Source organism: Solanum stenotomum, chromosome 11 (assembly GCF_019186545.1).
Source record: "Solanum stenotomum isolate F172 chromosome 11, ASM1918654v1, whole genome shotgun sequence".
NCBI classification, from domain to species: domain Eukaryota; kingdom Viridiplantae; phylum Streptophyta; class Magnoliopsida; order Solanales; family Solanaceae; genus Solanum; species Solanum stenotomum.
The window spans coordinates 50410049-50424058 of record NC_064292.1 but is presented as its reverse complement, the minus strand read 5'-3'; the positions used below and the strand labels follow the sequence as shown (position 1 = coordinate 50424058).

General features: G+C 32.4%; 1 protein-coding gene across 1 annotated transcript; it reads right to left on the bottom strand.

Moving 5' to 3' along the window:
• Window positions 1–2144: 2144 nt before the first annotated feature.
• LOC125844700 (ACT domain-containing protein ACR12) lies at window positions 2145–9233 on the bottom strand. The gene is made up of 10 exons (XM_049524027.1): window positions 9001–9233; window positions 8555–8606; window positions 7294–7416; window positions 6489–6583; window positions 5696–5780; window positions 5477–5536; window positions 4190–4245; window positions 3957–4062; window positions 3755–3823; window positions 2145–2467 (listed from the first exon to the last, which is right to left on the bottom strand). The coding sequence occupies exons 1-10, from the start codon at window positions 9165–9167 to the stop codon at window positions 2405–2407; spliced, it is 876 nt and encodes a 291-aa protein (XP_049379984.1). The 5' UTR covers window positions 9168–9233; the 3' UTR covers window positions 2145–2404.
• Window positions 9234–14010: the final 4777 nt, after the last annotated feature.

The window sequence follows — 14010 nt, the reverse complement described above, 5'->3', positions numbered from 1 at the left end:
CCTTCCATCAGCAATATGTACCGGGTAACTATGTCTTCCAAGGCTGGGATAGAGAAAAGTTTCTTTTTATAGGACTAATACTCTTTCCGTCCACTGTACTAAAAATAGATGTCCGGTTTGAAAAAATCAAGAGATAATTTATTACTTAGTTCCTAATTTACCCTTACTATTAATTATAGTTGTTCATTTTCCAAAACATTGAATTCATTATATTATAAGGGCAATATAGTAAAATTGTCTTTCTAATTATCACTCCTCAAGGAGTGAGCCAAGCCAATATTGGACGAGTAAAAATAGACGGAGGGAGTAATTCTTTAAGGACAATGTTGTGCTTCACAAGCAAAGGCTTTGCTTGTGAATTAAGATATGGAGGATTAGTGCTTTGTCATGCTTCTGATGTTGTCTTCTTGAAAGATAATGGCAAAAGGTGATGATTTTAAAATAAGGTCACCAGGAAAAGGAAATAATATTTTTCTTGAATTAAAAGACAGATGAATATTATAAGCCATATTTTCACAACTCACCAACCCAAAAGGCAAAAGAAAATGATAAACAATTGATAATGCTACATGATGGACATTCCTTTTCTTTTGTTTTTTCTATAACTAAAATGTCAGTCAACTTGTGCATATACCAACAGGTTGAATCCCTAAATTATTACCGTATTGCGACTTTCATATCTAGATTTTTGGGTGTTCACAAAATCTTTTGAATTATCATAAATTCATATTAAAATATTTTCCGAGGAATATTACATGCTACGTGAATATCACATTTCAAGAGTTCCAAATCATAGTACACATGAAGAAAAAAAATTGAGTGAAAAGTTAAAATCCCCCTAAACTATCACTATTTTATGAGTTACAAACCTAAATATTGGGTGTTCCCACATTGTAATCCCCAACCCCATTTCTCCTTCCCCAACTCCAATTAAAAAAATGAATCATTGTGCTTGGTAGACTCATTTTTAAGACTTTATCATCTTTCACACGTCTCTCAACCAATTATTCAAATATTTTATCATATCTAAGGGGACCAACTTCATTTTTCAGAACTTCTGGTCGTGGATTGGATGATCATCAGTACTAACAACTCTTTAATGGTTTAGGTGGATACAATTCCACCATTCCCCCTCTAAACTCCTTCCACCTAAATATTCACCTTTTTAACTTCATCTTTTCTCCATCATGTTTAGGGCATGGTAATGATATTAGAAAACTTTGATTTTATTAAGTCATTATTTTGATTTACTGCATTAATATGGAGGGTTTTTACATTGTAATGCTATCTTTTATATAAAAAAAAAAATAATAGGATTAAAGAATCAAAAATAAGAACTAGATGAGAGAAAAAAGGCAATAACACAATCACATCAAATCTGTAGTTACAGAAAACAACACTTTTCACCATTACATGACAATGAATTTAACAATACAATATGATTTAAGTTACAATCAACATTCTTGTAAACATGCCATATGAAGTGGCTTTTTACTTTTCAGGCACAGGTAATTGTTAGGAAAAGAAAATAATGTCATGATAATGACAACAACCGCTCGTGCTGTCGTGCACGAGGCTAGTGAGACTAGACGTCACTAAGAAGTTTCGATTGCATCAGATAGATGCTGCCATTTAATTTGTACCTACTTCTTAAAATTTAGTCATTCATACAACTTTATATAGTTGAAGTTCAAGTACGTATAATGGAAGTTCAATCATTTTTGTCTCACTTCCGTCATTTTTGCCCAATCCAAGCCTTTTTGCTTGAACTTCAAACATAAATCGCAGAAGTCAAGCAAAAATGACGGATGCCTAACCATTTTTGCCTGCACTTCACATATCTGAAGTTGGATACCATGTGCAGAAAGATTTTTAAAATGAGTACAAGTTAAATCGCGATGTCAAAATAAAATTTCACCTGGGCATCTTGAAGACAAGTAGGCTGACAGCAACCGTGCATGTCAATGTCATTTTATCTGAAACGAATCAAATTTCTCTTCTAATTTGATTATATTTTGATACATTCAATCCTTCATCCTTCAGCAATAGCAATAACAAGAAGGTAAAGAAATCACCTAGCGTTTCCAGTGCTCATTCTTATTGAGATTATGAACTATTAAGAAACAAAAAGTTACAACTGTCATTTCTGATCCCGCTAGTGTTTTTTACATTCGATAGAAGGACAATCGGAAGAAATTGTGCACATTTTCATGACATTAGTAGTCCTGTCAGTTTGTTTAGTTTATTCATGACGAGAAGGGAGAGTCACAAATGCATAACATAAATTACGACTCAATCAGAAAACGGACATAATATGTTACATGACAACTGAGATGACTCAAGCCCTTGCATTGATTGGGAGACAAGGTTATACATATAGTGTACATACACGGATGCGCGCTGGCTAGTAACTTTCTTCACCTGTTTCAGGCCTCCTAAGGTAATAGCGCAGACAGTTTACAAGCACCTGCACGTTCAAAGATGGAGTTAGAGATAGCAAAAGAGGACAACGCTATGATAGGGAAGAGACTAAGAGAAATCATTAAGCACAACCAATGAAAATGTTAAAGCCTTTAACTGCTCAGAGTAATCTCCAGGTTTTACATACTATCCTACATCAATTCACTGTAGAGTTCCCCATGTTTATATTATTGACCACTTACAACTTGACATGTTGTATTTTGGGTCTTTAATTCAAGGAAATGGGGAGATTGAAGATGATGTCACACACTGTACTAGTGCAAGAGGGGTCAAATGGATGCTTGTTTTCGAAGTTTGTATGACAAGAATGTACCACCAAAATTTAAAGATAAGCGTTCCAGAGTGGTGGTTATGGGGCTGAATGTGAAGAACTCTCACGTTCTGAAGATGGGGGTAGCGGAAATGAAGATGTTGAGGTGGATGTGCAGGTATACTAGGAGAACAAGATTAGAAATGAATGTATCCAGGACAAGGTGGGGTGGCTTTCATGGTTAGACAAGATGAGGGATGCAGGATTGAGAAGGTTCGTACATGTGAAGAGAAGAGATGCAGATGCCCAAGTGCGGAGGTTTGAGGGGTTGGTTGTGGTGAGCTTCAGGAGAGATAAAAGGTAGGCCGAAAAAGCATTGAGAAGAGGTGATTACACAGGACATGATGCATCTCAAGCTTACCAAGGACATGACTTTAGATAAGATGTTATGGATGTCGTGGATTAGAGTGGTAGGTTAGCAAGTAGTTGAACGTCATCTCATTGTCCAACGAGATAGGTTTCTCCTTGCATACCAGTAGTATTCGCACTATTCTCGTAGTTTCTGGTCCCTTGATTTCTGCGACTACACGTTGTTTAATGTGCCTCAATTATCGTTTTATTTTGTTGTTGTTATTGTTCCCTTTCATTGTATGATTTAGAATGTTTCCCCTATTATTTGCAATGTCTTCATTACTTCTGTTTTCTCCTTTTGGATCTGTTTTGATATGCGTTACTTGAGCCGAGGGTCTTCCGGAAACAATCTCTCTACCTCCATGAGGGTCAGATCTGCATACTACTCTACCCTCCCAATCCTCACTTGTGGGGTTACACTGGGTATGTTGTTGTTACCACTTGACATATTCAGCAAGACATGTTAGCACCAGAAAAAAAATGAAGGGAATATTTGGATTTAGTTTACACTGCTTTTGAAAGGTCTTAGCTATAAATCATAAAAAGATGCCCCAATAAAGAAACACTGCTAAGACTGTAGGAAGTAGGAACCGCTTCACAACTATATGTTACCTGAGACATAGAACGAGTTAATGCTGCTCCACCGTAACTGACATAGAACTTGTCCTTCGCAATTAGACCCTATACATTTTCAAAAGTGAAGTTGAGGCAAACTAAGAGAAGGAAACTAACATGGAAGAATGTAAGATACACTTCTTTTGGAGAGCGAATGTAAGATGCACTTCTGCACGACAGGGGAACAAAAGAAACTTACTTCTGTATCAATCTCTGCTGATTCGACATGAATGTTAATATCGGCCATTATTTTGACAACTTCCATCAGCAAACCAGATCGATCAGCTGTTTCAACATACAGCATACTGAAATAACCACAAAACAGGCATGTCAGTTTGTGTCGCATCACCAATTTCAATTCCTCATCAACATTAAACTAATCGAGAAGTGGTAATTGTGAGCCATATGAAAACAGCTGCCATAAGATCCTACCTCCTCTTAGGTCCATCATCCTTAACATGTATATGAGTCGCAATATCAACATCCGGCTGCCATGGAGCAAAGCACAAGTTTATTAGGCATACTCGAAAAGGTTGAGGAGAAATTACCAAGGGAAACAAAATGCAGTGGTATTGAAGGAAATCTTTAACCGCTCAAGGTCATTAATTCCCCCCTAGAGCAGAACAAAATAAGAGAAGATATAGGTGGAGTAGCAAGCATTTCCCGAAGGAAGTTATAATTATAACATATGCCCGCTATTTAAGTATTGACAATCATAAAGATATCACAAGGACAATTAACAAATTGAATGGAAGGTAGAGTACCCATATGTAGTCATAGCTTTCCCTCAAAGAATATGCAAGCAGATTTAAAAACTCACAGTGAAATGACAACCATGACGACTACTGGTACAGTGTGACCAGATTTCATGGGAAGCCACCTAAATAGCACCATAACTAAAACCAACAGATGATAAGATAAAACTGAAGTGTTCCCAAGACAACACAAAAATATTTTCAATTTTTCACAACCTTCACATCGCTCGTTGCTTTTCCACCATTTCTCCCAATATCTATTTCTATTAACACACATTTAAATTTGTCAACAGCCCAGCTTATCAATATGCACACCCTTTTCAAGTGCAAAATAGTTATTTGACTTCAAAAGGGAAAGAGCAGCTATCATGAAGTCTAGAAGATAGTGAGAATGATGAATCTCCTTCATTCAACCAAACCATTGAACCAAAAACAGATCACATGCACTTGAAGGGGCATAGGGAAGTGAAATATTGTTTATTTTTATTTGCCTCAAATGGGAAACAACAGTGGTCATGAACTCTAGAAGATAGTGAGAAAGATATGGTAGCATCTCCTTCATTCATCCAAACCATAGAACTTAAAGCAGAACACATGCATTTGAAGGGGCACAGGGAAGTGGCAACCTTGTTTATTTAAATGGCTCCCTCCACCAAAGAAATAATAATATTTTAAAAATATATAAATAAATAATAATAATAATAATAATAATAATAATGTTGATAATTATAGTAGTAGTAGCAGCAGCAGTTCACCAACAAACAGTTTGATAACATCAATACATCTATATCAACAATAGCTGTAAAATACTTGAAATTTTGTAAAGTATGTAGATGTCGAAAGAGGTCCAAACGAATTTCATACATCCGACCCTACTAGCTTATGATTGAGGCATAATTGTTGTATTGACATAGAGGCACCTGGGATGAAGAGAGGAAACAACTAAATTATCTGAATGTTTCACCTTCTTTTTGGGTGCTTTTATTCCAAAAGCCTCACCCATAGCAAGCCGCTCGCTGGACTCCTGATAAACATAAAACATTCTACTTTAAGGGTTGCAATAGCAAACTAAGGATCATGAAAACATGAACAATTACTCTATCACATGATAGATCAATCAGGATGGCATGTATAGGTTCAAGATGTTTCTAGAGATTATATAAGGGAAGGTCAGGAAACATACTGGATGATACTTGATAAGGTTTTGGATTATGGTCAAACGAATGTTCTCCAATAAATCAGGATCTTCAACTTTGCGCCCGGTATCCCTGGAGAGCAACAATCAATGGCATCTAAGCTGAAAATGTAATGGCATATGCCAAAAGACAGACATGGAGGGATATCATTGACTGGAGATAGAGGGAAGTTATGGAGTAACACCGCATGTCTTTCTCATAGAAAATAGATATGAAGATGAACACATTTGGAGAAAGTTACAAGTAGTCATCACAGCATGCTATTGGACGTTCACCATTTCTGTATCATTTCACAACAGGACATACATGCTACAGGGTAAATCATTTTACAGGCATACTTACCCCTTGTTCCATCTACCATTAGGGTTTCAACTATGCAACCTTGAAATTTGCAACATATAATCCAACATTATTGCTCTTATTCGGCTAATTTGACTTGCATTATCTTCAACAATTCCCATATATTTCTCAAATACTATAGAGAAGATTCAGAATCAAACAGCATCAAAGCAAGTAGATAAAGAAGTTAAAGAATAATATGCAAAATGCCTTCCATCAGATAACTTGCATTGCAGACCATACTGATTAATGCTCAAAATTTGCAGAAGTGTGAAGAAAATGACAAATAGCCAAAATGATTAGCAAACATCTTTTCTTATAAATAATATGAATGAAAGAATATAAATCACAAACTACTACAAATATTCAGAAAATCTAATTCCATGTATTAACATCCCAATGCACATATTCAATTGAGTAAAAGTTAATCTACACACTTACAATCGTGTAATAAGAAACTGTGTCTTTTTCACTGAATCCTGGGTCGTAACAACTCCTTTCACAACATCCAAGCCCAAGTCTTTGAGTGCCTTCATCTGCAAGACATACAAGATCAACTAGTTGGCTATGTATACTTGAGGAGAAGTCAAGACAGCAAAATTAAAAGCACTAGACCCTGGAAAAGGAAATAGTCTGCAAAAATAATGTATGGGTATACCAATAGTGAAAGGCAAGCAGACGAGTCTCATCCAAATAGTTATCCAACAAATCTTCTCTCGTGTATAAAATGCATAAGGCAAGTATTAACAATCGTGATAAACTCTATCTGCTAAAAACTGATAGTGGCCAGTAAACAACAAAAATCAGAAACCTAAGGGGGTGTGTGACGAAAATCAATTGTTTTTAAAAAATATATATAGTGATGTAGGTCCATTGAAGTGTTTATCAGTCAGGAAAGTATCTCAATGGAAAATGATATCTCTAGGCCTCTCACAGAGCATTCTCAACAGGACGATATGGAATCCGACAAACAACGAATATTACAAGCAGAATGGCTATGTCAACAAGGAAGACCCAATTCCGGTCTTTGTATATAACGTCCTCAACTAATGTACAAGTGGAAATGGTTATGACAAGGAAGTCCAGATTCCGATGGTTGTATATCTTATATCTCTTCCCCGTCTTTCAATATTCGGCATCAGATGGAGAAGAGCCTTCACAAAATTCCATTTATATGGAAGCAAACAAGAAACATGCATGTGTACATTGGCATACCAGGCTAGGAATGGTGGTTCAAAGAATTTACCGTGTCAATGAGAAGACCTAGCCGATCACCAAAGCTAATTTCCACAGTGGTTGCATCGCATTCAGGATCCTGAATTATCTGAACAATTGGCAAAGGAATAGAAACAGATTCCTGTTCGTCTTTCTGAAAGGAAAATATAGAATCACTATGATGATCTAGTAAAATATCAGAAAAGTATAAAAGAAAGATACTAATGATTGGAGAAACAGGAGATTTTCAAATCTCCGCATTTCTTTTTTTTCCGCGTTCATGATTATGAATATTCAGTAAAACTATAAATAGCATTTAATTTTGCCAACACTTCTTAAGGAATTTATCCAATGAGGAAAATAATGATACCATTTCTAAATGATTTCACACCCCGTAATATGATTATATTTCCAACAAAGATGATGTCACTAACATTTGCTGCAAGTTTACAAGAAATCACTAAATTATGGTGTTGGTATATAGAAAAAAAAACTCAAAGCCATTGTCAGCTTAAACCGTGTAGTTTAGTTTCTTTTTAATCTTCTATAGAAGAATGGCTCGCTCTTGTTTCTCCATTTCTTCTATCCTCCATCAGCCATTAGTCCATTGTAGTATTTCACTGAGTATTCATTTGTTTCACCCAACACCATGATAAAAAGCAGCAGTTTCTGTGTTAAATTGTTGTTACTTATCTTCAGCTGCCAAGATGCAACTTCGGAAGGCAGTGCATTTTGACAAATGCAAGCAAATGTCAAACAACTACCACCTAACACAACGCTTCCCCTTTTTCTCCGGCTGCATCATCACACTGGAAATGCATCAACCATGTTTTTGTTTTTATTCTCACAAGTATCTCGAACTCAAAATGTGATTTATGAGATAAATAGAAGATTCGGACATGTTTCATTTGATTTTATTGCTTAAAAGACTCAACAACATGCAGTTAAGCAAAGAACTAAAATTCCTGAATTCGCTAGCTCCTTGAAGACTAGGATAAATTCCTGACTGCTTTAAGAGCTTCCCAAGACAATCCATGAGACAGAAAGTACTTCAACTATTTCAGTAGCAGTCTATGAAAACCAGTCAAAGTCAGATAAAATTAGATAAATTACATCTAGTGAGATTAAAAATTGCACAAAATTAATATCCAAAAGAGAAAAGATGCACAAAACAGGATTCACGTACTTATTTATAGCCTATAGGTAAAATCGAGACGTTCAAGCAATCATTTTAACGCATAAAAAAATGATTATTCAAGGTAAACTAGCTATAAAAGAGATACAAAACTCACTAATGCTGGTGACAAACTATCAACACCATCAAGAGTGCACAAAACAGTGTACCTACAAGACACCTAAAATTTGTCAGATAACCAATCAAACGTATATTTAATTACTTAATAACTGGAAATCGTTAACTACTACAGTTTCACTTATCAAAAAGAAAAAAAGATTATTCATTTGCTACTCCAGAGTCTAGATGCCAAAAATTAAACAGTCGGATGATTTCTTAGAAACCAAATTAAGTACCAATTTCAGTTCTCCCTCAATTATATAGCTACGTTTAATTCACCAAAACTTGCTTCTCAGGTAAATACGATTCGAATAAGTAGCTCAAACCTTTACACGAAATCTTCAACTAAGTTTACCTAAACTCATATAAACACACAGCGACACTTTGAAGTTAAACCGAATCGTATATCAGGAAACAAGGAAAATGTTCAAGTTTGTAACTTACCTTCTACGGCGAGAAACGGCGACGCCAGAATTGGAAAATGTGTGAAAGACGGCAGAGGAGTGCAACTTGGAGGCAGTAAATTGAGGAAGACTAGGAGAGTACACACCGGAATCGGCGTCGGAGATCGCCGATCGGAGAGAAGTGCAGAAAGCGTTAGCGATAGCCATGAACAAAATGGAGAGAGATAGAGTGAGTTTTCTGATCAACGGCGAAGTGATTGGACTTAAGATTAGTGAAGAAATTAGTACTCCTATATAGCTAAATAAATATTTACTTACCCTTTGTTTAGATGTTTCTTTCATAATCATAACTATGATATATTAATGTGTAATTATTTAATAAAAGGATAAAATATTTTGATTTCATAAATTAAAACAATAAATTAAGATAATCGGAGCCATGTAATATAAAATAAGGAGAGTATTATGTTATATTATATCATATCATATTATTTTAATGAATGTGATATAAAGTAGTTTATATCATTTTTTATGTTATATAATATAATGAATGACAAATCTATAATTTAAAAAATGTATAAGGCTATAAAAAATAAAATATATATATATAATTATTAAATAATAAAGATAAAATAACAAAATAACTACACTAAAACAATTGTTACATCACAATAATTTAATCATATTATATAATAAAATTTAGAATACCATTCAAAACAAATATAACATTTAAATTATAAACACAATTCAATATAGTGATAATAACCACCCAAACAAAGTGTAAAGGGTATACGGTATTTATGCTTGAATTTATTATAAATATTTTAATGAAATGTGTATAAATATTACGTAATTAAACATTTGCAATTTGTATGTGAATTCATTTTATTATATTTATTAATTTAACGTAATATCGTTAATAAAATTTATCTAAATACCTACGTGCGTTGAGATATTTCTGATAGCAACGTTAGGTACAAGTGACCATCAGCATTGTGGGCCCACTTGCCGCAGTGTAGATACCACGTCAGATAGGTCCCATTACTCCTCCTTTTCATTATGCTTCCTTTTTTTTTATAAATTTCTATTTTAAAATTTCAACTTGTTCAATCATATTTTAGAATTGTTTTTGTACCAAAACAATATGGAAAGGTCATATAGTATATTGTTTCCTTCCAATAATGAGGTTAGTTTTATTATTAGAATTAGAAAATATATGAAAACGATTTGCTAATTACATAAGCATTGAATTATGAGATATGATATAATATGACAAGGCTAGCTTTGAGTTGATTTCTTATCTTTTTAATACAAAAAAAAGTTGAGTTGATAAATTTTGAAATTATAGTTAAGGTACCTCTTGGAAAGTCATTCAACTAAAAATTTTTTTTTTTTTTAAAATCACTTAATTTTGTTGTTTTAAAAATTTAACTCCAAATAAAATTTCATAAAACAAAAAAATTAATGAATAGATTTATATAAATTGGCTGAGTGGTGACACATCAATAATTTAATGACTTTGGGGTTAACTTGTCTAATTCGCCGTGATGGTATGTGACGACGCATCATTGCGCATTTATGTTCAAATAAACATGCAATGCATTGACTAAAAATTTGACCATTAACTTAAAAATGATCTAGATACATGTGAATCACAGTAGATGCATGCACATTTTTTTAAAAAAATTACTTCATTTTCACTTCTTTGAGTTCTAACACAGTGTTGATCTCCTCTCCTCATCATTCCACATCAAATTGAGGTTATTCCATGAACTTCTAATTTATTCTAATGTTAATACATAGATTCTTAACAAGATCTTAATCTACGATCTTAGGAGTTTCAAGAAAACTCTCCTCAAAGCACTACTAAAAAAAAGCAAAAAAATGACGAACGAAAAATAATGGATTGTTGCTCCAAAAAGCAACGGCAAATGTAATACATTATGTTAAAATAAGTTAAACTAGTTGTCGACAACTTGTTATATGTTTTGAGTTGTTGCTGAAAGTGTAATTCCTTGTTTATATATGGCATAAGAGCATGACATAACTTCGAGTAATTAAGGTTATTCCCTTCTTTCGACATTTTTTAGAGATTAAGAGTGATTTGTCTAGAATATTGTAATAAACTATTCTTAACCACATTTGATCATATTGTCTGCCCTACTTAATATTCTTATTATTTGTGACTTGTACTCTATTGATAACGACTCAATGCTTAAATACGAAATAGAGATTATTCGTATATATCGTTTATAGCTAGTTGCATGCTTTCAGGCTACTTGATTATTTGTTGACCTTTGTGGATTAGTGAGTCTTGTATTCTCGGTTATACAATTCACCTACATGCTAGTGAATTTTGTGTTTTCGATTATAGAATTCACCTACTGATTACTAATCTTATGTGCTTGATTATATTGTTTGATTGCGAATAAGTTAGAGTATTGTAATCATATATATAGAGCTAATGAGCTCGTTTAATTGTACGAAGTTGATGGATTCCTCAACGGCAAACAACATATTTACTTGCATGCTGCTAATGAGCTCTTTTAATTTTTCTCCATGGATAATTAATATTTTTTTCTAGGAGTAATTTCTCTGGACAGTCACCCATGTTTGAGATTTTACCTAGGAATATCACTTATATTTGTTTTAGGACCACAATATCACTTAACTTTACCTCTTTTCTCAAAATATACTTGACACAAAAAAAAAACATTCTCTCTCTCCTAATAGGATGCCATGTTACATTGTTCATTTTTGTGTCAAGTATATTTTGAGGAAAAGAGGTAAAGTTGGGTGATATTGTGATCCTAAAACAAACATAAGTGATATTCCTAGGTAATATCCCAAACATGGTGACTATCCAGGAAAATTACTCCTAGAAAAAAATATTAATTATCCATGGAGAAAAATTAAAATAGAAAAATTTCACGTACCCAAAATTAAGAGTGAATACCACACACTACTAAATCCAATTTTTACATTTCTAGCATTGAAAATTTATATTCTGATTGAAAAATTTGTTCCTTTAACGATGCTTATTTTTGTGTTTTTCTTTTAAAACATTATGAGATGCTATTCTTAAAAAAAGAGTTGAACTCTTTAATCGATAAAAGGATAACCGCATGCGAGTTAGCTGGAAAAACACAAGCTTAATACATCATTTTCTTAATCCTTTTCATAACTGAACTATTAATGTTTCAATATAATATTGCTACTATTAAGTAACTTTTTTAAAAAATGAGATGATGAACATTGTTTGAATAGTCTAATTTAATTATACACGTAACAGAATAGTAATAAAAAATAGTATAATATTTTCATTTTATGAATAATCACACACACATATATATATATATATAAATCTATAAAAGAGAACCTTAGACCTGCCTACGTGGCACCATCACAAACTAGAATTTCCTTTTAATTTATTTATTTCCAAAACTAGTCTTCCTCTTTAATGAAAAGTTGTGACATTTGTGAAAAAATGTAACTTTTATGAAAAGTTGCGACTTTTATGAAAAGTTGCGACTTTTATGAAAAGTTGTGACTTTTATGAAATGTTGTGACCTTTCCGAAGGGCTGCAACTTTTCCAAATAGTTGTAGCATTTCCGATAAGGCACAATAAACATTTGTTCACACTACCATTTGTTGTCTATAAATAGAGAGATTTTCTCTCATTTTAAAACAACGAAAATTCTGAACTTCTACTTCTTCACAATTAAATATTTGTGTACTTTGCTCCTGTTGAGTGGCTCGCTGACACCATTGCTTATGTTACAGATCCTGGTATGTATTTTTTACAATCATTAATTTATGCTTATGTTATTAAGGATAAATGATAAGATGTAATAATTTTCATTTTCCTTTACATTATTAATGTTTGTTACTACGTAATCTTGTATGTAAGATAATATAGTGTTTAGTTTTAATGACGGATAGATTTTAAGTATTATTTTATAAATTCCGTGATATTAAATTCTCGTGCGAAGCACGGTAATTTTACTAGTTTACATAATATTTAAAAAAAAATTATTAAGTGAAAATCACAAGAAGGAAGTTTCTAGAAGAAAAAAATGACAAAAACATATGAGAATTTTGTAATTTGATTGTGAAGTAAAATAAAATTAATGTTGGCTTAAAATGGAGTATGATTTATTTCACACTAGGATGATAAAATTTAGAAGTAAACTACATAAATTACCTAATTATTTTTCATACTTCTCAAAAAAAGAAAGAAGAGAGGACCTAAATAATTTGTAAGTTTTAAATAGAAAATTAATAAAAAACACATGATGTGTTATTTAGTTAAGTCAAATATAAAAATTTATAAAAGAATTAATATATTTCTAATTTATTAATACTTTGATCATAAATATCATTTTCAAATAATAAATATTTTAGTTATTTTTCTTCTAAGGAAAATCTCTAGCAATTTTAAAATGTTATTTTTTTAATACTTTAACTGTAATCATCATTTTTAGTGATTAGTCTTACTGTTTTCCTCCTAATTGAAAGCCTTCCAACTTTCCAAGATGATTGGAACTAGAATCTCAATTTTAATTATTTTTTATCATCTACAACATAAAAAAGGCTAAATATTTAAACTTCGCACATTTACTTTTTATCAATAAATACATATGTGATTAAGATTTCTTCAATCAAATGGTACATTCATTTAAAAATACATTACAAGCCGCAAATTTTCTGCATCATTTAAATAGAAAATTAATAAAAATATATGATGTGTTATCAAATAATAAGTCAAATCGGATTTTTTGTAACAAAATTAAAATGTTAAATTCTTAATACTTTGATCGTAATTATCATTCTCAAATACTATAGTTTTACTATTTTTCCTTCCCAGGAAAATTTATAATAAGATTAAAATGTTAAAGTTTTAATATTTAAATCGTAGTCATCATTCTTATTGACTATAGTCTTATTATTTTTCCTCAATCGAAAAATCTTCCAAGTTAATTTGACTTAAAAAATATTTTAACTATCAACTACAACATAAAAAACCATACATTTAAACCTCACCAATTT